The following is a 24,378-nucleotide window of genomic DNA, read 5'->3' as shown; positions in this document are numbered from 1 at the left end:
AAACAATGGCCGTCACACGGAACTATGTAATTCAATGGGGCCGTTCACACAGCCGTTGTTTCAAAGGACCGTGTGAAGGGTCCGTGAGCAAATAGGACACAGCAAATTTTTTTTTTGCGCTTCACGGATCCCTCCATAGGGTCTAGTCTATGGGGGATGCGTGATAAGCACGGATGCCGTTTTTCACGTCTGAGATGCGCAACCCCCCTGTGTGAATCTAGCCTAAGAAACCCGTGTAGCTGCGCCCCTGCAAAACTTCAAGGGTCCTTTTACACCAGTCAATTTGGGCCGTAAAATGAGCGCGATCAACGAGACGGTTCAATGATCGGCGCTAGTTTGTTCCTTTCACATGATCGGTAATATATGGGGACGAGCGATCATTACTACGATCCTCATACATTAGCAGAGTGGCGGCAGCACGTCTCCCGGTTTACGCAGTGAAATGCGCCGCCGACAACGATAATATTTTGTGCCGCATGAACGATACGATCAGCTGCTTGTTCGTCGGCTGATCTTTGCTCGGCTTACACAGGGCAGTGATTGGGAACAAGCGTTCATCGCTTGCTCTCAGGGTGTATGTGGGCTGTCATGTGGATGTTTGTGTGTCGGCGAGCTCTACTCTTATCCAGGCAGACCGGGACTATGACTATGGGAATATTATGCATAACAACGACAGACCTGTAGAGAATGGAGAAGGAGTAGCATACATAGCAGATGGGGGCATGTCAAGGATCAAACCGGGCCCCCCGTTATGGTACAAATTTTGCCACCCAGAGAGGACGGACCCCCCCCCCCCCACGCACACTTTTTTTGACCCTTGGGCCAATTCCCCTCCCTCCTGTTGCTAACAATTTAGTTCATGTGTGTAGGGTCCTCTCCGCCCAATAGCAAAAGGGATGGGACCAACCTAAAGCTGGGCCCCCGATCTCCAGGGCCCCGTGGCAACTGCATAATCTGCCTCTGAAGTATGTAGATCATTGAGGTGGAGAGAGCAGCAAAGTGTCTATGTATTCCTGTACGCAGCTGGGTGACCGGGTGACCAAGGACCGCTCTCCATAGCGCACACAATGGCTGACTATGGTTGGTGCTTCCTGTCTCCCGTTACAGCAGGAGGGGCAGATCCGGAGCACAGACTTATTGGAAGACTTAGGCCTCATGCGCACGGCCGTGCCCGTAATCCCGGCCTGCGATTGCGTGCACGGCCGGCCGCTGATGGCCGCCCGCATTTTTGGGCCGTGCTCCTATACACCATTACGATTGTGTGCATGGGGCCTAATAGAAGAGGAACCTTCAGGAATTCATGGACATTTTATTATTCGTGTGAAGAACCTGAATTTACCTTCCATAATCCAAAGTCTATAGAACGTAATAAAGTCGTATCTGCCGCCAACGGCCCCTTGACCTCTAATTAACGTTCCTTATCTTTGACAGATTGAAGATGTCAACCATTATAACCTCATGTCTTCATTTGATACAAAAGACCCCGCCAAGAAAAAGGAGGCGATCGGCCAGATGGACAATGACCGGAACAAGCTGGCATATACCGTGACCGACGTGCCGCCCTGGTACCTGTGCATCTTTTTGGGCATCCAGGTAGGGGGTGATGGGAACTTAGGAGTCAACAAGTTTAATACTTTATTTTTGGATATCTGGGCGCTGTAAAGGCGGCCATATTGGTTGTCACCCTCAGAATACGAGCAGCGTAGTCCCATGTGATGAGTCTGTTAATTTGTCCCTGCTTTCACCCCGTAGCATTACCTGACTGCCCTCGGGGGGATTGTCGCTATTCCTTTGATCCTATCCAAAGACCTGTGCTTGACCCACGACCCCCTGACACAGAGTCACCTGATCAGCACCATCTTCTTTGTCTCTGGGATTTGCACCCTCCTGCAGGTCGTGTTTGGGGTCAGGTAAGATTCCGCTTCTCCGTACTATGATCATCAAGTCCTCGCTGTAGATCCTGGTAGCAAATTACGGTAACGTTCCATTAATCCGGCATCCTATAGTCTGATAAACCGGCACCGGTTTCAGGCACAGAACTGCAAGGTAAACTGGGAACTCTCTGAGCTTTTTCCCTGGAGTTTTTATTTTTTACCTTTTACATACAAATGTGGTGTCTGTTTCTATGCACACCTGATAATCCAGAATGTCCGATAATCCGGCACCTAAACACGGACTGAATGTCCACTAAAATGTCTTCAATTCAAAGTTTTTCAAAGTATTTTTTTTTTATTATTATTGTTTCCAGGAAAGGTACATGAAAACCAATAGGAGCGCCGTTACATAGGGACTGTCACCCAGCTTTCCTAGAGCCCTGAATGGGAAATTTGACCAGGTTATAATACTTCCCCATTCATCTACTGCTGCAAGTATAGGTTTTCTTTCCAAGAATTTGGGAAAAAACTGTGTGCCAACCCCTGTGGTACCTGTGATGGTGGCCTTTTTTTTTTTTTTTTTGGTCACCCAGCTTTCCCAGAATCGGATATATGTCATGCCAAGTTTCATAGTTTATATTTTTATTTTTTTATATCCTGGGGAAATTCTCTTTGAACATGTATGATCATGGTGATCGGATCGAGTCAATTTTTATATCGACCAGATCCTGCCGGGATCTCCTTGCTATGATCCAGCGCACTCGGTCGCGGTCTCGTGTCGCAATCATCAGATAAGTGACAGGTATATAACACCTGAGGACGGTGTCTGGGCGAAGACCTCTTACGAAATTCCATGTCTTCTGTGTCGCAATATGACCAGATGGAGGGTGAGATAACGCCCTCGTGTCTCCTGCATATCCGTTTATAGGAGGGTCTGTCCCTTTAAGAGTCATTTAATGTTTTACGTCTCCGCTTTGCTGCCAGGTCAATAACTGATAGGATGAGGAGGATGAGGAGGATATAATGGCTGATATATTATGGGCCTTATTTATCGGAAGGATCTAAGAGGGAGACTGTCCGTGTTGCCTATAGCAACAAATCAGAGCTCGTCTTTCATTTCTTAAAGCTGCGCTCTAATTGGTTGCTATAGACGACAAGGCCGGTTTTACTATTGGATCTTGCTGGTAAAGCCTAGAATAGGAAAACAGGCCTTGTTGCCTATAGCAACCAATCAGAGCACAATTTGGGAAATGAAAGCAGAGCTCTGATTGGTTGCCATGTCACATGAGCCATTACCGTGGGCCAATGACAGGCATCACTGGGCAAAACATAACGTCTGCCCAGTACCTGCTGGCAAACTGTCCCGCTTCAAATTCTTAACCCTTTAGGAAGAAACAGGGATGATTGTATTCCCATGTGGATTCCATCTAAAGGTCCCGGCTCCATCATGGGATTGCAAATCATACTTAAACTCTAAATAAAAGGAACATCGCAGGCTGTTTAGGGGTATAAATTTGTCTATGGCCTTTATTAAAGGTTCATCCTATAAACCTTAACACCTTCGCGACATCCGTGGGGGAAAAAAGTCATATGACTGGTGGGGGAGCATGGAGCGCGCTCACGGGCTAAGCCCGCTCCATATAACAAGCGCGTCAGATGTATCTTACAACCGACCCTTCAGTGTAACGAGCGGGATCCCGCTAGTTTAACCCCTTAGATGCCTTGGTCAAGAGCGACCGCGGCATTTTAGTTGTTAGAAACAGAGGGGCGGGCCCCTGTAACGTTGCAACGCCCCCAGGTCTGCCATCTTTGTACTCCTATCAGTAGAACGATATACTGCAATACATTAGGCAATATCGATGGAAAAATGAAAAAAGTTATGGCTTATAGGGGGTGGGGAGGAAAAAAAACGAAACTGAAAATCAGATAAATGCCTGCGGCGGGTAGGAGTTAATCCACCATACATTAACCCTTTCATAAGGTTTAGCCATAAATTCAAGCCTACAAAATGTAATGTGTCCACTCAGAGTACTGAATGACTCGCCCTGCAGCATGACCGCCCCCCCCCCCCCCCACCAAGAGCGGCCACGATCATCGCTGGCATATTCGAGGTAAAGATGTCCATTCCAATGTCGGACAGGTGGACCGCACCCCCCCCCCCCCCCTATAAAGGCCCACGCTTCACCTTCTAAATCAACATATCTGTATGAAAAACTGCCGAGGAGCGGCAAAAAAACCAGGCGAATTAATTATTTTCCTGATTTTCTGGCAGAGCTTTAAATTCTTCTACGGCGAGAATGGCAGCCGAGGAATTATCGCGGAGAAAGCATCTTAAACCCTACGATAAATTGCCTTTATTCTAAGGAGAGATTTAATTTCAAACAATAAGTCTATGGTACTCGCTGTCCCCACACTGGTCCCTTCTAGATGGATGATAAGAACGTCTGGTCCAGGGTACAGACTACCGGTTACAGGGGTTATGTGGGGACCACAAATGATTAGTCACTCGCTAATATACATTCCGGTAGCCCGTCGTGCCGATTCTTCTATTTTTATAGCGCTGCCGGGGGACCGGTCGTCTAGTAGCACGGCCTTCTGTAAAGACGATACGACTCTTGGTCACGTGACTGGCCCCGTATGTAATCGCTGTATTACTGCTTGTACAGCTGGCCGGTCCCTTGACGAAGAGTCGTATCGTCATCAAAGAAGGCCGTGCAACTAGACTACCGGTCCCCCGTAAAGGCGCCAAGGACCCCGTATCCTCACGAACCTAAGCGTGTTGCCTGTCCTCCCAACTGGCGAGCTCCTCCATCCTGCACAGATGATCCATTTTGTCCCCCCACATCTGAATGGAAGGGGGATCAGGAGATTTCCATTTCGATGGGATCAGTAATCCTGAAAGTCACCAGGTCATTTTTGGAAGGTTTAAAATGTGGATCGGGTTTCCACAAAAGGACTAAAGCGGCCGAGAGGTCAATAGATCTGTTGCAAATTTTTGTGATGAAGTTTTTATCTTCGGACAGATCCACCAAACAGGTGATGCCGAATCATTCTTTCTATTACGACGCCAGCGCCGGTCACCAGTAATGAGGCCTATATTGAACAAGAATTCTGGGTTTCTCAACCATCGGGTGAGCGTTTTAAATGAGTTGTTTTGAACTCTCGCGCATCTAGTAAACCCATGGAACTACGAATTATCGGTTTCAAGTCGTGGTCATCGAAGGTCCTGCTACGTTCCACTTCCCGGGCCGGCGCGATGTCCGGTTTGCTGGGTGCTTGGTGGAGAATTATGTCTGAACAGACTTTAGACCACAACTTCGTTGGGGGGAGAGGAAAACGGAGCAGAACATCAGGCGAGTTGGGTTCATGGAGAGCGGGGTATTTATTTACAAAGTTTTTGCATAACCCGCAGAAACCTGACCGGCTAAAAAAGTTTAGAGAATCTCACCAACTGTGGGCCGAAAAAAGGTGGAGGAACGATGTGAAAGGCCAGAGCTCCATTGCGACTTTTGGTCCGGGTAAAAATTGTGATTTCTCTATCCGCCCAAAGGGAAACAATGGGGTCACATGAAGATTGCAGTAACTGGCGCTTTTACCATGACCAAAAGTCTTATTGAGGACCCCCCACTCACTCCATATGCTTTAAATGTTGAGTGTCGCTTACCCGATGTTCTGTATTTTGTAGGTTACCAATCTTGCAAGGAGGAACTTTTACCTTCTTGACCCCAACTCTTGCCATGCTCTCGCTTCCCAAGTGGAGATGCCCAGAATGGACCCAAAATGCCAGCCTGGTGAATGCAACATCGCCAGAATTTGTGGATGTTTGGCAGTCACGGATACGGGAGGTAATGTGGTGTATTAAGCTGAACGTAGATGGGAAGATTTTTATTTATTTTTTACCTGATTTTGCTCGGATCTAAACTTTTTATTTCCATCAATATCATTCTTGTTAATGAATATAAAATTATCCGTAGAATAGTGAGTGCAGCTCTGGAGTATAATACAGGATGTAACTCAGGATCAGTACAGGATAAGTAATGTAATGTATGTACACAGTGACTCCACCAGCAGAATAGTGAGTGCAGTTCTGGAGTATTATACAGGATGTAACTCAGGATCAGTACAGGATAAGTAATGTAATGTATGTACACAGTGACTCCACCAGCAGAATAGTGAGTGCAGCTCTGGAGTATAATACAGGATGTAACTCAGGATCATTACAGGATAAGTAATGTAATGTATGTACACAGTGACCCCTCTAGCAGAATAGTGAGTGCAGCTCTGGAGTATAATACAGGATATAACTCAGGATCAGTACAGGAGAAGTAATGTAATGTATGTACACAGTGACTCCACCAGCAGAATAGTGAGTGCTGCTCTGGAGTATAATACAGGATATAACTCAGGATCAGTACAGGATAAGTAATGTAATGTATGTACACAGTGACTCCACCAGCAGAATAGTGAGTACAGCTCTTGAGTATAATACAGGATGTAACTCAGGATCAGTACAGGATAAGTAATGTAATGTATGTACACAGTGACTCCACCAGCAGAATAGTGAGTACAGCTCTTGAGTATAATACAGGATGTAACTCAGGATCAGTACAGGATAAGTAATGTAATGTATGTACACCGTGACTCCACCAGCAGAATAGTGAGAGCAGCTCTGGAGTATAATACAGGATGTAACTCAGGATCAGTACAGGATAAGTAATGTAATGTATGTACACCGTGACTCCACCAGCAGAATAGTGAGTGCTGCTCTGGAGTATAATACAGGATGTAACCCAGGATCAGTACAGGATAAGTAATGTAATGTATGTACACCGTGACTCCACCAGCAGAATAGTGAGAGCAGCTCTGGAGTATAATACAGGATGTAACCCAGGATCAGTACAGGATAAGTAATGTAATGTATGTACACCGTGACTCCACCAGCAGAATAGTGAGAGCAGCTCTGGAGTATAATACAGGATGTAACCCAGGATCAGTACAGGATAAGTAATGTAATGTATATACACAGTGACTCCACCAGCACAATAGTGAGTGCAGCTCTGGAGTATAATACAGGATATAACTCAGGATCAGTACAGGATAAGTAATGTAATGTATGTACACCGTGACTCCACCAGTATAATAGTGAGTGCAGCTCTGGAGTATAATACAGGATGTAACTCAGGATCAGTACAGGATAAGTAATGTATGTACACAGTGACTCCACCAGCAGAATAGTGAGAGCAGCTCTGGAGTATAATACAGGATGTAACTCAGGATCAGTACAGGATAAGTAATGTATGTACACAGTGACTCCACCAGCAGAATAGTGAGAGCAGCTCTGGAGTATAATACAGGATGTAACTCGGGATCAGTACAGGATCAGTAATGTAATGTATGTACACAGTGACTCCACCAGTAGAATAGTGAGTGCAGCTCTGGAGTATAATACAGGATGTAACTCGGGATCAGTACAGGATAAGTGATGTAATGTATGTACACAGTGACTCCACCAGCAGAATAGTGAGTGCAGCTCTGGAGTATAATACAGGATGTAACTCAGGATCAGTACAGGATAAGTCATGTAATGTATGTACACAGTGACGCCACCAGCAGAATAGTGAGTGCAGCTCTGGAGTATAATACAGGATGTAACTCAGGATCACTACAGGATAAGTAATGTAATGTATGTACACAGTGACTACACCAGCAGAATAGTGAGTGCAGCTCTGGAGTATAATACAGGATATAACGCAGGATCAGTACAGGAGAAGTAATGTATGTACACACTGACTCCACCAGCAGAATAGTGAGTGCAGCTCTGGAGTATAATACAGGATGTAACTCAGGATCAGTACAGGATAAGTAATATAATGTATGTACACAGTGACTCCACCAGCAGAATAGTGAGTGCAGCTCTGGAGTATAATACTGGATGTAATTCAGGATCAGTACAGGATAAGTAATGTAATGTATGTACACAGTGACTCCACCAGCAGAATAGTGAGTGCAGCTCTGGAGTATAATACTGGATGTAATTCAGGATCAGTACAGGATAAGTCATGTAATGTATGTACCCAGTGACTCTTCTGCCCACTTATCTATATAATATCTATAGTATGGGTCATTCCTCTACTCTCTGTAAACACGAGCTGTGCATCGGCCATACTAATAGAATTACATCATCCGTATGAAAATATGTGACAAAGTCTTAAGTCCTTTCTTTAAACGTCAAAACATCATGACTGATTCTGACATTTCTGTGACCCCGGTCGATCACTCGTTAAGAGTATTAATTCTATGTTATTTCCTAGTCTGTAAAAAAAAAAAAAAAAAAAAGCAACAAGTTGTGCTGAGTATCGATAGCTTTAACCCCTTCCCTCCTCAGCCATTTTTTTTTTTTTTTTTTTTTTTCTCCCCACCTTCCAAAAGCTATAATTTTTTTTACATTTTTCCATCTATATAGCCATACGAGGGCTTGTTTTTTGCGGGAGGTGTTGTAGTTCTTCATGGCACCATTTATTGTACCGCATAATGTACTGGGAAGCTAAAAAAATACCTTATTTGTGCAATCCTAATATATTGCAGTATATCGTGATTCTGACAGTCTCCTCTGAAGCCCTGCCGGAGGCAGCGCTTCAAGGGAGTATAAAGATGGCAGACCTGGGGGCTTTCATTAGGCCCTCAGGCTGCCATAACAACCGTTGTTACTGGCCAATCACGCCACAGGGGGCGCCCAGCTGATTCTAACACTTTAAATGCCGCGATCGTGATTGACCGTGGCATTTAATGTGTTAAACGAGCGGAATCAAAGTGCACTTTGATTCCGCCCGCTGGAGTGAGGTGTCGGCTGTGTATGAAGCGAGCTCAGCCCGTGAGCGCGCTCCATACTTCACCTTAACCCTTATCACATACAGTTACGTGATATTGTATTAAGGGGTTTTAAAGGTACCTAAAGGGTATTTACCCCTCTGTGACCTCGTGCGCAGAGAGACGAGAACTGGCCAAAAATCAGAGGAGTGTTGTCAATTTCTCTTTAAAACTGCATCACATTAGGGTACTTTCCTTCTGCCCTAGTCCGCGATAACCGCATTGTGTCTCCGTTAGTCATCATGACATCACGTGGTGACTGTGGTGTACCTGTTGCCATTTCGGGCTAAGCGGGTGAATACAATCTATTGTCCCCTGTTATCAGACACATCAGGATGGGCGAGTGTGGGCTATTTCTGGTATTTAAATGGTGCTGAGCTGCAATACCAGATACAGCCCATGGACAAGAGTGGCGCTGTTTTTAATCTGTTTTTTTTAAATCTCCTACAACCCCTTTACATTCAGTATCCCTTTAAATAAAAAAATTACATGCATCAAATATTGTTACATAGATGCCCCCCACCCATAGGACACCAGTGATTATCTTGAATTAAGATGTATAGATCCCTTCTCTATTTTAGTTCTGTCTCTTGATGCCCTAGCAGCCGAGTGACGTCATTTCCTTCTGTGGGGAAACTGTTGTGATTTCTGCAAGGAATATGATAGCGAAGGACTATTCTGGTGTCCAAGTATAGGTTATAACATGAATAACCTTTTTACTTGCTGAAATCTGAGTACTCCTTAAAATGTTTTATATTTACTGGGGGGAGGCATCAGTGTGTGGGGGGTCACTATCTAGGTTTCAGTACAAATTAGGGTCATTTTCTCATTCTTCCTTGTAGTGGGAAAATAAGTCATTCGGTTTCACAGCAAACTGTAAAGTGAGATGGTTTCTTTATTTTAATCCAGACTGTACTACTATTGTACTGACATCTAGTGGTCAATATGAAAATTGCAACATTTCAGAATTACTTTTTATTCTATAATTAATTTTTTTCGTGATCTTGCAATGAACCGTGTGATTTCCATTCCAATTATTCAGGTACAAGGTGCCATTATGGTTGCATCCTGCTTTCAGATCATAGTTGGCTTTTCCGGTTTAATCGGCTTCCTCATGCGATTCATTGGTCCCTTAACGATCGCTCCCACTATTACTCTCATCGCTCTTCCTCTCTTTGAGTCTGCTGGTCATGATGCCGGAACCCACTGGGGGATATCGATCATGTAAGTAAATGTATTTATATATAATCAATATTAAAGGGCACCCCCAAAATCAGCCACCAGTAAATATGTCATCCCCTTCTGTCAAGTTGTTGGTCTATTCCGATGTTTGTTCTATCTGTTCCTGGGAAAGCTGGGTGGCAACCAGTCAACAGGGGGAGTCCTGAATGGCAAATCTGACTGGTTACACCCCATTATTTTATCAGGAAATTCAGCTCAAATTTTGCCATAATCCCGTTGTAATACCTGATCCATTTTTTTATTTTATGACCTTCAGGACGACCTTCTTCATCATTTTGTTTTCTCAATACCTAAGGAACATCCCTCTCCTGATCCCATATTACTCAAAAAGTGACAGCAAGTGGCAGTACTCCAGAACATACGTCTTCCAGATCTTTCCGGTAATGTGACTTCTACTAGATATCCACGAGGATTTACTAATTATAGCATCACAGAAGAAATGTACAGGGAAAAGTCCAATCTGGAAATTTTCGGCATAAAAAAAATAAATAAAAATCTACTCTCGTTTTGTGTATACAGATTCTATGCAGACGTATATGTCTCCATGGTTACAGACTACATACCCTATGTAGTCTGATCGTGCATTTATGTAATACTCCCATCTGTCCCCTGCGTTTTTCTAATCTATAAAATATAGGGCGTAGGAAACAGATGAAAAGAAGCCTTAATGGAGGATAAGACTACACAGGGTTGGTTTGTAGCCATGGAGACACATAGGTCTGCCTAGGCGCTGTATACACAAAACGGCTATTTAAAAAGTTGCTTAATTTTTTTCATTTAGCATGTAATGGAGCAATAATTTTTAAAAAAATGGTAGTGAAAGTGAACTTTCCCACTAAGCATACTTTCTAATTGCTATGCTTTACTTTATCTTCACACATCATGTCTTACACTCCAGTCAACTCCAAAGCTGCATTCAAAATTCTGCTGGTTTCCGGTCACAAGAGACCAGGCGTTGCGGGAGATGTAACCGGTTGATCTCCCGGAGTAATGAAACATCTGTGCCTCGCTTGCCTCATGATCCAATTCCTTCTTCTCTTGCTCAGGTGCTTCTCGGTATCTCCATTTCTTGGTTAATCTGCTACATTTTGACCGTCACCGACGTCTTTCCATCCAAGCCCGAAACTTACGGCTATTTTGCTCGCACTGATGTCAAAGGAAATGTTTTATCTCGAGCTCCGTGGTTCCGCTTTCCTTATCCAGGTATCTACAATATATATGTATGTGTGTGTGTGTGTGTATGTATGTATCTATGTGTGTGTGTGTGTGTGTATCTATGTATGTGTGTGTGTGTGTGTGTGTGTGTGTGTATTTCTCACGTTCACCATTGATTAGTATTGTGTATAGTGATCTTCTGCTGAGGCGTATATTCGGTTCTGCAGTAGCTGAGCAGTATATTAAGATGTTCCGCAGCAGTTGAGGGAGCAGTTTCCAATAACGCCACAAACCTAACCATTATAAATGGTTGGATTGTTCATTTTTATGGCTACGTCAATGATCGGTTTTAGTTGTATCTCCTCCTCGAGGTTTATCCAGCTCTTCCACTATCCCAAATAGCAAATCCGCCTATAGATTCCGTGATACATCCCCCACTCCTGAATCTATGTCTGACAGCCAGAGATATAGCAAGTAGCAAAATGTGGAAACGAACCCTACAAGTCATACGTACATAGAGCCGGCTCCAGGTGTATGTGGACCTCTGGGTGGCCGTCACAGTGGGTCACCTGTCCACCCTACAATTGTAGAGTATGTTTACCCAGATTGCAATTGTCCCCCCCCCCCCCCTGAAGCCTAGAGAGCCATCTACACAGGTTTGCTTTTTCCTTATGGTTTTTCCTGAGAACTGGGATTCTTTTTGGATTACCATTCACCCACTAGTGCTGCAGAAATGACGGTGATTAGAGATATGGACGTGAACCTAATGGGATCCAGTAGATCGAACCATTAAGACTATACACACTTTGCAATCATAATGTTTTATAACGGAAACTACAACAAAGTGCGAGATCCGTCACCCGATGGAAACCACCGACGGACCCCGTTGACTTTATAATGGGGTCTGTTGAGCTCTGATTTGATGGGAAGAACCTCACTACATGATCCGAACAACTCATTGTCCAACCGAAGACACGGACACATTACGCTCCCAAACCCTATATCTCCGTAGCTGTATCAAGTCTGATCAGAGTAAAACCCGTTCACACATCTGGAGAACTCAAGATTGCAAAAACATATTAGTTTCAAAGAATTCCTTGATAATTGTGGTCTCCTTTTCTTCTTCTCTTCCGTCTATCTTCCGGAGAAGCTTAAACTAAAAAGTGACCGTAGTTCTTCCTCCTTTAGAACTACACTGCATAGTACTAGACCTTTTATAGAATAGTAATACGGTAACCTCGATCACCGACTCCATCGTAATGTAGAAGATATAATAGTAAGAGATGTCTAGTAAGGTTCTGGTGCGATGGGATGGAAGGAACCAAAAAGTCCTAAACTGACTGTGACTAACTCAGCCATGATGTATAGCACAGACTAAAATCCTAGAGCGGTGTAGTCCAACTGTTTCGGTCTTGTTGGTCCTCATCAGTGCAAGATATAGAAGTCATGGCTGTATGGAGTCAGAGCTCGGTGGAGGCTTTTTATGTTCCTTTCATCCCGTTAAATCATAACCTCACTGCTTATTGTGTTTGGTTTCTTGCTAAGCTCTACTTCAGAGATACATGGTTTCCATATCTTGCACTGATGAGGTCGAACAAGCCCAAAACAGGCCTCCTTTTCTTCTATGTATAGTATATATCTCAACACTCTGCTTTATCGCTAATGAAGACGAAGTAGATTGCTGGGGTGCCCCCCTTAAACACCCGTTCGGCACCCTGGGCGATGACCTTATTGAGTTTACCTTCTTTGAGCCAATATATTCCTCTTCATTAGAAGTCAACAAGCTATGCCAGACCCTTTATCTTTATGTATTTGTTATATTTGCTTTTATAACAGACGTTTAATTTTGTCTTTTAGGCCAGTGGGGCGTGCCTACCGTCAGTCTGGAGGGCGTGTTTGGAATTTTGGCTGGAGTCCTTTCATCCATGGTTGAGTCGCTGGGTGACTACCACGCGTGCGCACGTCTTTCTGGGGCACCACCCCCACCGAAGCATGCCATAAACAGAGGAATTGGAATAGAAGGGATCGGCTGCCTATTGGCTGGAGCCTGGGGCACTGGAAATGGGACCACGTCATACAGTGAGAATGTTGGCGCCCTTGGAATCACAAGGGTAAGTAGTTTCGTTAATAGGATCTAAATTAAAAATGGAAAGATGAGCTGAACTTTTCTGAGTTGACCATGAGTGGAGCCGCGTCTGATATTGCACCACGTCGGGAGTGGGACTGTCTTTGATAAAAAATCCGAAAGGAATGTTCCTCTTCTTGGTGGGAGTCCCATTTATGGCATGTACTAATTCCATTTCATCGATTGTCTACGGTGGGATAACCCCCTTTAAGGAATCTGGCCAGTAGGAAATCACAAAGTTCCAACCAGATTATTCCGTCATTGACCGATGTATCAGTACAGGTTGTACGGGGTCCTGTATAGATATCATCTAGCTATTGCGCTAGGAACATGTCGCCGTTTCTCGTGATCAAATGATGACGACTCTAATATTTCGGGAATTGAATATAACCTTGACAATGTGGCCTCGGCAGCAGATGTATCACCGGAAGCCAGTGTGATGTTTATCGTTGTTTTTCAGGTTGGCAGTCGGATGGTGATCATTACTGGTGGGGTACTGATGCTCGTTTTGGGCATGTTCAGTAAAATTGGTGCGGTCTTTGCCACTATCCCGACTCCGGTGATCGGTGGGATGTTCCTGGTGATGTTTGGAGTAATAGCTGCTGTCGGGATGTCCAATTTACAGGTGGAGTAGATAATTTGGGTTATTCCCTTGGAATTAAACACATTTATAAAAGGAAGATTTCTTTTAGTTTTGTAAACCAAATGATGAGCGATCTACAGGAAATAGTCCTAGTGTTGTCCAATAGTCTGTAATTCCTATAGTCATGTTTTCCTCCACTCCTTCTATTTGATAACCCGCAGCCTGAAGGGAAGTTACATATGACTGCCAGATCAGACTACACAGGGTTTATTTGTAGTCTGTTACCATGGAGACACACAGCTCTGCATAGTAGCTGTGTAAACAAAGAGGTAGAAGATTTCTACCCATCTTCTAAGTTGCTTCAGTTGTTGTCTATAGATGTATTGAATTACATTTCCGCATTATAATGAATAATTTTTGCGTTTCGTTCTTGCAGTACGCGGACATGAATTCCTCAAGGAACATATTCATTGTTGGATTCTCCATATTTTGTGGTCTTACTGTCCCAAACTGGGTGAAAAGGAATACGGTGCTTCTAGAGACTGGTAAGGATCCCAAACCGCCTAGTTCTTTTGGTTTTCTATACACTTGCTAAATATTTTTACACTTTTTGGGATTGTTTTGTATCCTCCTAAATGAATCCGCTTGGAACAAAATGCTAGTACAGCGTAGATACTTGGTGGTTGGCGCTGTTGTCTTGCGTCACTGAGGCGATGGGTTAAAATCCCAACAGGATGGAGTTCTTATGTGTGAACTTGAGGTTCCTATTGGTGCTCTGGTTTAATCCCGAACTCTAAAAAATGTACGGATTCAGGGTTCAGGTGGCCCAGGTTCTAAAACCGTAAAGGGCTCATTCACAACAGGGGTTGATGAGGTATAGCAGAAAGCTGAGTTGACCTGCGGTGGGAAATATGAAGTAACCAATGGATTTGGCTTAGTTCACACGTGTTGGGACCCCGTCCATGGGTTCCGTCTGAGCTTGCCGTCAGGGGAACCCATGAATCTAACCCAAACGGAAACCATAGGTTGATTTCAATGGTTTCCGTTTGTCCCCAGTTGTGTAAGGGTTACGTTGCTTTGACGGAATGAAAAGCGCATTCGACTACAGTAGTCCGCCAAAACTATGGAACCCTTACGTAACGGTGACAAATGGAAACCATTTGCACCGGATCCGTCAATGGTGTTGCAAACTGAAACCTATGGTTTCAATTTGGATTTCGTTCACGGGTTCCCCTGACGGAAAGCTCGGACGGAACCCTTGAACGGAGTCCTGACACAGATGTGAACGAAGCCTTAGCCCTTCTTAAACTGGCCATGCGCTTAAGATTGGGATCGGTTGCAATGCGGCCGATCTATCGTACACTGATTCGATCACACAAACTATTTTGACCTTCAGCGTCCCAGACTGAGTTGATCAGACTGGCAGATCAGGGACATGTTATTTTTTTTTCAAGAATGGCCTTTTACTTGCAATCGTCCATATTTTCATGTATAACCTGAGTTCCTGTCCCAATTCTGTGTATCCGTCATCTGAGCTCCCACAATGCACTGCTTTCTGGTACAACAGAGTTCTGAATTAAGCTTTGGATGTGGATGGAGAAGAAAACTCCATGTAAGGATCTGTTCACACGTTATCGTGTCACCTTCTAGAACCTGAAGAGCCAGTACATCAAGCTGCGAGTCTGAGACTTGGTTTTTGATTGTATTTCCATCTCTGCACAGGTATTATTCAACTAGACCAAGTAATTCTGGTGCTGTTGACCACGGGAATGTTCGTAGGCGGGTTCCTAGGATTCTTCCTGGACAACACTATACCAGGTAATGATGGTCTTCAATGGTGGAGACTCTTCTCGTCTGGAGATCATTCTATCTAGAACAGTAGTCCGCAACCTTCGACGCTCTAGCTCTTGTGAAACTACATTTCCCAGCATGCCCTGGCAGCCAAAAGCTTTATTATTCCAGCCAAACTCTGTCAGGGCATGCTGGGAGTTGTAGTTTTTCAATAGCTGGAGTGTTGAAGGTTGCTGACCCCTGATCTAGAATACAGACCTTTATCTACTCATGGGCAGGGGCGGACATACCGCATGTGCAGCCGGTGCAGCTGCACAAGGGCCCCGCGTGGGAAGGGGGCCCGTTCCTCTGCTGGCCGACTCAGTTCTCAGCTGCGCGATGCTGAGGACTGAGACAGAGGCCCGTGGACCACTGGCGTAGCTATAGGGGTCGCAGCGGTCGCAATTGCGACCGGGCCCCGAAGCCAGGGGGGCCCACGGCCCCCCGCACCACATCAATAAAAAGTTACTATAGTAACTCGGGCCGCGGGCCCCTGTTACTATAGTAACATACTTTACTTACCTTCCTGGTTCCGGATCGCAGCGGAGGTCCTGACGTCAGGCGCTGTGCGCAGCACATGACGTCACAGCGCTATGCGCCGCGCACAGCATCGAGACGACAGAACTCCCGCCGCGGCCGAAGAGGAAGGTAAGATAGCCCTGACTGGCGGGGTCCGACTCCTGGGACCCGCCAATCAGCTGTTTTGAAGGGGCCGCAGCACTCGTACGAGAGCTGCTCCCCTTCATTCCTGTCACTTCATTCCGGTCACACTGTGAATCGGTTTCGGCGATTCACAGTGTGGGCGAGTAGTGAAATGAAGGGGAAGCAGCTCTCGTACGAGTGCTGCGGCCCCTTCAAAACAGCTGATTTGCGGGTCCCGGGCGACACATCAGCTATTGATGGCCTATCCTGAGGATAGGCCATCAATGTTTAGGGACTGCACAACCCCTAAGCCTACGATGTAGCAGGCTTAGGGGGCCCATGAGACAGGATCACAGATTGTGTGATGCTGTCTGCTGGGCCCTGTATCTAAGCCAATCACATGGTAGGCTTAGATACATGGCCCATGCGTGATCCTGTCTGCTGGGCCCTGTATCTAAGCCTACCACACTGTAGGTTTAGATACAGGGCCCCAGCACACAGTAATCTTATACTGTATAAGATTACTGTCTGCTGGACCCTGTATCTAAGCCTACCTTGTGGTAGGCTTAGATACAGGGTCCCACAGACAGTATCACACATGGGCCCTGTATCTAAGCCTTAGGGTATGTGCACAGACACTAATTACGTCCGTAAGTGACGGATGTATTTCGGCCGCAAGTACCGGACCGAACACACTGCAGGGAGCCGGGCTCCTAGCGTCGTACTTATGTACGACGCTAGGAGTCCCTGCCTCGCTGTGGGACAACTGTCCTGTACTGTAATCATGTTTTCAGTACCGGACAGTTGTCCGGCAGCGAGGCAGGGACTCCTAGCGTCGTACATAACTATAATGCTAGGAGCCCGGCTCCCTGCAGTGTGTTCGGTCCGGTACTTGCGGCCGAAATACGTCCGTCAATTCCGGACGTAATTAGTGTGTGTGCACATACCCTAACACATGTGTTACTAATCATTTTTTGTGTGTTTTCTTACAGGTTCGGTCGTTGGACTACGGCGGATTCCAGGACTACTTCGATGACAGCTTTTTTTTTTATTAATAAAATGGTTAATGAGGGTTGTGTTTTTTTTTTTTTATTTCAATAAAATATTTTTTCTATGTCTTTGTGGTTTTTTTTAAACTATATTACTACCGCCTTAGTAATGGCCGCCGGCTGATTGACAGCATCCATTGCTAAGGCAGGGCTTAGTGTTAGCCGGTGCAGAGGCTAACACTAACCCCCTTTATTACCCCGGTACCCACCGCCACCAGGGGTGCTGGGAAGAGCCGGGTACGATCCAGTACCTGACCATCTGTAGTGATGGTCGGCCACTGGGGTGGCCGCAGGCTGGTATTATCAGGAGGGGAAAGGCCAGATACAGTGGCCCTTCCTACCCTGGTGATGCTAGGCTGCTGCTGCTTTATTGTATCTGGCTGGTTATGAAAATGGGGGGGACGCCACGTCATTTAAAAAATAATTGGAAAGAACGATGTCGGGTCCCCCCCAATTTTCATAACCAGCCAGATACAACACAGCAGCAGCAGGCAGCATTACAAGGGTGGGAAGGGCCACTGTTTTTGGCCTTCCCCAGCCTAATACTACCAGCCTGCGGCCACCCCGGTGCCTGCCCGTCACTACAGCTGGTCGGGTACTGGTTTGTACCCGGCTCTTCCCAGTACCCCTGGTGGCGGTGGGTACCGGGGTAATAATGGGGGTTAGTGTAGACTCTGCACCGGCTAACATTAAGCCTCGCCTTAGTAATGGAGGTTGTCAATCAGCCAGCGGCCATTACTAAGGCGGTGATAATAAAGTTTAAAAAGATACAAGCACATAGAAATTTTTTTTATTGAAATAAAAACACAACCCTCATTAACCATTTTATTGAGAATAAAAAAAACGCCGTCATTGAAGTCCTCGTATCCGAAGTCCAACAACCGAACCTGTAAAAAAAACACAAACACACAAAAATAATCAGTAACACATAAAGAAGCAAAATTATTATTCTTACCTTTCCTGGGTCCAGCGCTGGAGCCGCAATGTCAGCGAGCTGGGCCCTGTATCTAATCCTATCATGTGTGATACAGTCTGCTGAGCTGTGTATCTAATCCAATCATGTATGATACTGTGCTGGGCCCTATATCTAATCCGATCATGTGTGATACTGTCTGCTGAGCCACTGTATCTAATCCTATCATGTGTGATACTGTCTGCTGAGCCACTGTATCTAATCCTATAATGTGTGGTACTGTCTGCTGAGCCACTGTATCTAATCCTATCATGTGTGATACTGTCTGCTGAGCCACTGTATCTAATCCTATCATGTGTGGTACTGTCTGCTGAGCCACTGTATCTAATCCTATCATGTGTGGTACTGTCTGCTGAGCCACTGTATCTAATCCTATCATGTGTGATACTGTCTGCTGGGCCACTGTATCTAATCCTATCATGTGTGATACTGTCTGCTGAGCTGTGTATCTAATCCTATCATGTGTGATACTGCCTTCTGAGCCACTGTATCTAATCCTATCATGTGTGATACTGTCTGCTCAGCCACTGTATCTAATCCTATCCATAGTTTATAGGGTCGTAGTGCTATAGATATGCTATGCTGTCTCCTATACACACACTTTTTTTTGGGGCGGACACATATGTATTGGGGCTATTTCCCGGACATTTTAAGCCCTGAGGGTATGTTCACACGGCAGCGTCTGTTACGGCTGAAATTACTGTGCTGTTTTCAGGAGAAAACAGCACCGTAATTTCAGCCGTAATGGCATGTGCAGGCGTCTTTTGCTGCGTCCACTACGGAAGTAATTGAAGCTGGTTTTCCATGGAGTCCATGGAAAACGGCTCCATTTACATCTGAAGAAGTGACAGGCAGTTTTTTACGCGCCGCCTTTCGACAGCGGCGCGTAAAAAAAATGACCATCGGCACAGAACATCGTAAGACCCATTCAAATGAATGGGCAGATGTTTTCCGACGCTTTTGAGCCGCATTTTCGGATGTAATTCAATGCTAAAACGCCCAAATTACGTCCGTAAATAGTGTGTGTGAACCCAGCCTTAGTGACGCCCCCGGCTGCTAGTGCTGCATTGTTGGGTCACTTAGGAGACCCAGCGATGCAGCTGAAAGCGGACCGTCGGCCATGAGAAGTTTGCGGGGTGGGGGGGGGGGGGGCCCTGGCACATTATCTGCACAGGGGCCTTTTGCAGTCTGTGTCCGCCACTGCTCATGGGTTATTCAGCCATTCTTTCTTTTGCTGTGTTTTCCATTGAGATCCTTCCTTCTTTCCATGCGGAATCCTATAATTCGTAGGGTTTTGAGTGGCCACCTCAATTGCCGTAGGTCTTGGGGTATGTTCACACGCAGTGTCTTCAGACGTAATTCGGGCATTTACGCCTCGAATTACGCCTGAAAAAACGCCCCTAATACGCCTACAAACATCTGCCCATTGCTTGCAATGGGTTTTACGATGTTCTGTTCCCACGAGGTGTCATTGTACACGTCGCTGTCAAAAGACGGCGCGTAAAAAGACGCCCACGAAAAAGAAGTGCATGTCACTTCTTGGGATGTTTTTGGAGCCATTTTTCATTGACTCCATTGAAAAACCGCTCCAATAACGTCCGTAAAATACGGCGAGAAAAACGCGAGTTGCTACAAAAAGTCTGAAAATCAGGAGCTGTTTTCGCCTGAAAATAGCTCCGTATTTTCAGACATTTTTGGTCACTGCGTGTGAACATACCCTAATAGGAGTTGACTCATGAAGACAACCCCTTTTCAAAAAGAAGCCAGCTGATCGCCGCTCGCCTGGCTTCTGTCATCCCCGGCGATTAAGGGTATGTTCACACGGCAACGCCAGTTACGTCTCAAATTACGGAGCTGTTTTCAGTCGAAAACAGCTCCTGAATTTCAGACGTTTTGACAAGTGCACGCGTTTTTCGCGGCGTCTTTTACGGACGTAATTGGAGCTGGTTTTCATTGGAGTCACTGAAAAACGGCTCCAATTACGTCCCAAGAAGTGACATGCACTTCTTTGAGGCGGACGTCTTTTGACAGCGACGTGTAAAATACACCTCGTCTGCACAGAACATCGTAAGACCCATTGATTTCAATGGGCAGATGTTTGGAGCCGTTTTTTTGAGCGTAATTCGAGGCGTAAAACGCCTGAATTACGTCCATAAATAGGGCGTGTGAACATACCCTAGCTGTTATCACTGGGGGAATCTGCATCCAACCACATTTCCTCTGCAGGGAAAGTGTAACATTACATGCCTTTTTTTGCAATACGCCTTAGACAGCCGTCGGCCGGAAGCTCATTCCGTCGACAGCTATTCCTCCCGACCCCCCCCCCCCCTCCCCTTTTATATACGTGAATGCTCATCTCTGCCGAGTGTGCGTGTGTACTCAATGGGGAGAGTCGAGCGGCTTATCTCCACAAAGAACAAAAGAATGGGCATGTTGAAATTTAACATGTCAGTCTTCTTTCCCCCAACATCTACCAGGTCGGGACACCCCCATACACATTAGATGGTCAAACGTGATCGTCTGACCTTTATCTGCATATAGGCACCTTTAGGGGGAGTTCACACAGAGTTCTTTGACGCAGAAACCACGCCGCAAAGTGTGCCAAAAAACTGCCGAAAATGCCTCCCATTGATTTCAATGGGAGGCGTTTTTTTCTTTTGAGCAGAAAAACCGGCTCGCGGGAAAAAGGGACATGCCCTATCTTCGGGCATTTACGCCTCTGACATTAATGGGAGGCAGAGAAAGCGTATTTCGCTGCGTTTTATGCCTGGGGCGCTCAATGGCCGCGGGCGAAAAACGCTGCGAAAATCGGCGTGCAGGCAGAGGAAAATCTGACTTCCAAATGGAATTTTGAGGCAGATTTTTCTCCTGCAAAAAACTCCATGTGACCTCACCCTCACAGAGCGGCTCTCCATTCCCCCCTCTCTAAAGTCCATATTCCCCTAATGGGGCTAGGGCATGGGGACAGGGGATGTCCTGATGGGACAACCCCTTTTTAAGAGGTTCTTACTACAGTTTAGGTCCCGTCAAGCCTTCCCGCTCTCGTCTGCCCTCCCTTTGCTTGTAGACATGATCCGGCTGCTCGGGACGTGTGGCGCGACACCCCCATATTATAGGTTGTAGCTATGTTTAATAGAAGAGGGTTGTGAAGAGCGGCTTGGACGCATTCGACCCATTCCCATCTCCACCTCCGCCAACTGCATTATTAATGAGATTTTTCTAAAGCAAAAAAAACGTATCTTGGGAACCTCTTTGAGATGTGGCGTTGACTGGAGCATCATCCTTGTCCTCTGTTTCTTACTTCTCGATAGGTACAAAAGAAGAAAGAGGAATCGCTGCATGGAATGAGGTCAACGGAGAGAACGAGGAGAACTTTCCAGACGTTGGAGAAGTCTATGACCTTCCGTTTGGAATTGGAACAAAATTCTGCAGTTCTTCTTGGCTTCGATACGTTCCTTTCTGTCCAAAACCCAGAGAGTTGCCCTTAGTTGGTCACGAGAACGGCGTTCGGAATAACTACATAGAAACTAACCACTGAGGGTTAACATCAAGGACCATTGGCGCACCACGAGTATATTAAGGACCTCTTCGGGAACCCCTTCACCACCACTGGAGGACTGCAAGGTTGACCATTGTAAACCTCGGATGGCATGGATGTTCATTGATGACAATGGGCGTCTTGTCACGTTTGTTTTTAATGTTAGCGGAAACGCTGTCGTTCCTCTGCCGCACACAACTGACCGTGGGGGCTCCCTATGAGAGGACCCCCCAATATTCCGTTTCGGAGAGGAGTCCTCTACACTGGAAAGCCTCTTTTAAGTCATTATCTCCATATATTGGTTTGACTAATAACTTACCTATATCCATTGATGTCTTATGAGCACTCGTTGACCCCCCAGAAGAAAACCGATCGCTTCAAGGGGGGTGTATTGGGGGCCACATGCCAAACGAATAGGATGACTGGAGAAAACTCAGGTCAACGTCTGGAAAGTTTCGAGGTAATGCAATAGCCGGACGCTATACCGAATCATGACCAAACGTTGCAACATTTCACCGCCATCCTCTTTGTCCAGGTGAAAGCTGCGATCAGTCATACTGTGATACTTCTCGTAAGAAGTGTAATAAACCATCCGTGCTGGAAAAACATGCCCATCCAAGTCTCTTCTCTTTGTCGTCTGTGTTGATATAATGACAATACAGGTCAACGATAAATTCACGTCATTGCCCCCCCCCCCCCCCCCGTTGTAGGTCCTTGTAGAACTGGTCTTTGATCCAACAGCATCAATGGAAGACATTGGGTCCGTAGACTTGTGTCGCTGAGGTTGTGGGCATCTGGAAGTCATGCAGGGAAGCCCCCTACCGGGCCAAGTAATGGAGGGTATGATTTATCATGGCTCTAGAAGGGATCCAAGGTGACCCCAAGGTGGGGCTGGGCAATTATGGCCTAAATCAAAATCGCGATTAAGTGAAAATGTAACCACGATTATTTAGGCCACGCCCCCTATTTGCATGCTACGCCATTCAATTCATATTTATCCCGAGCCTGCTGTATACTACTGTATATAATATAACCCGGCACTGCCCCCACACAGTATATTGCCCCATACAGTATAATCGTTTCCCTCCACACAGTATACTGCCCCTATAGTTTCCCTCCATAGTATAATACCTCCATATCTGCCTCTACCTTGTATCATACCCCTCATAATTGCCCTCCACACCGCATAATACCCCCCATAACTGCCCTCCACACAGTATAATGCCCCCCATAGCTGCCACATCATATAATGCCCCTATAGGTGCTCTCACAGTATAATGCCCCATAACTGCCCTCCACACTGTATAATGCCCCCATAACTGCCCCTACATAGTATAATGCCCCTATAAGTGCCCTCACAGTATAATGCCCCATAACTGCCCTCACACAGTCTAGTGCCCCCACAGCTGCCCCCAATAGTGCCTGACAAAAATAATATACAGCACATACTCCCCTACCCCTGTTCCAACGACGTGTGGAGGAGATCCCTCTGGTCTGTGCAGCTCGGCGCGATGACGTCACTGCCTCGCGTCCGGAGATACATCGTGAATGGTAGAGCAGGGACCTCGCGGTCCCCCTGCTCTACCATTGGATTTACCTGTCTGTGCGTCCTGAAGATGCAGATACAGTTTAAACTGGGAAAAAACGTTTGGTTAGAAACCGAAATTCACGAGATGACGCCTATTCGCTGAATTTCGATTAATTGCCCGGCCCTACACTGAGGTGTCTGTAAACAGGGAGACGCGCCGCCGACATGATGAAAATATGTGGGAACGAGCGATCGTAGTAACGATTGGTTCTTGTGATAGGAGCAAACGGGCGCCGATCAACGGGCTGTCTCACTGATCGGCGCTCGCTTACACGGCTCAACTAATCTACGACCTCTCACCATTCGGCCTAACCACACTATACCATTCCCCCACAACCAGGCGAAATTTGGCAATTGGAAAGTGTTTTGCGGTGCGACTTTCAATTCCGCAGCTGTCAATTCATGTGGCGTATTCTGAGCGGAGATGCTGCGTGTTTGGCCCATAGACTTCAAGGGGGAGTGTGAATTGCGCACTAAAAATCGCAAGTTGAGTTGTGTTGCGATTTTATACAGCGATTCCGCAGCGTAATCTTCGTAACGAACGCAGAAGATCTGCAGGTGCACATAACGTTTGCTATCGTCCATGCTTCACCCGAAATCCGCAGGTAAACCCGATGCGTTTCCGCAGCAATAGGTGAAGCAAAAACTCATTCTCCTGCCTGTGTGAACGCGGCCTAAAAGAGGAGGAGCAAGAACTCGCCAAGATTAAAGGACTTCTCTCAAGAGGGCGAGACAGGGCCAGCTATATCTAGGTCCATTAGGGTGTATTCACACGGTGCAGTTTTACCGCATCTTTTGCCGTGTGGCTGAAAACGGTACTGCAAAAAATGCATGTGTTCTTTACCACAATTTGCAGCGGTTTTGCATTTGGCATGGAAAATGCATCAAACGGCGGTAAAAATGCATGCGTTT

At 46.0% G+C, this 24,378-nt stretch overlaps 1 protein-coding gene across 1 annotated transcript; it reads left to right on the top strand.

Annotated features, from left to right (window-relative positions):
- The first annotated feature begins 1,435 nt into the window (after positions 1–1,435).
- On the top strand, positions 1,436–22,484 carry LOC142750828 (solute carrier family 23 member 2-like). The gene is made up of 11 exons (XM_075859805.1): positions 1,436–1,593; positions 1,753–1,910; positions 5,560–5,719; positions 9,784–9,965; positions 10,240–10,363; positions 11,030–11,186; positions 12,996–13,249; positions 13,724–13,888; positions 14,283–14,391; positions 15,569–15,664; positions 21,652–22,484. Exons 1-11 carry the CDS (start codon positions 1,459–1,461, stop codon positions 21,876–21,878), a joined length of 1,767 nt encoding a protein of 588 aa, XP_075715920.1. The 5' UTR covers positions 1,436–1,458; the 3' UTR covers positions 21,879–22,484.
- The last annotated feature ends 1,894 nt before the right edge of the window (positions 22,485–24,378 follow it).

The sequence above is a fragment of the Rhinoderma darwinii genome, chromosome 3, assembly GCF_050947455.1.
Source record: "Rhinoderma darwinii isolate aRhiDar2 chromosome 3, aRhiDar2.hap1, whole genome shotgun sequence".
NCBI lineage: Eukaryota > Metazoa > Chordata > Amphibia > Anura > Rhinodermatidae > Rhinoderma > Rhinoderma darwinii.
This window is presented reverse-complemented; position numbering and strand designations above follow the sequence as displayed.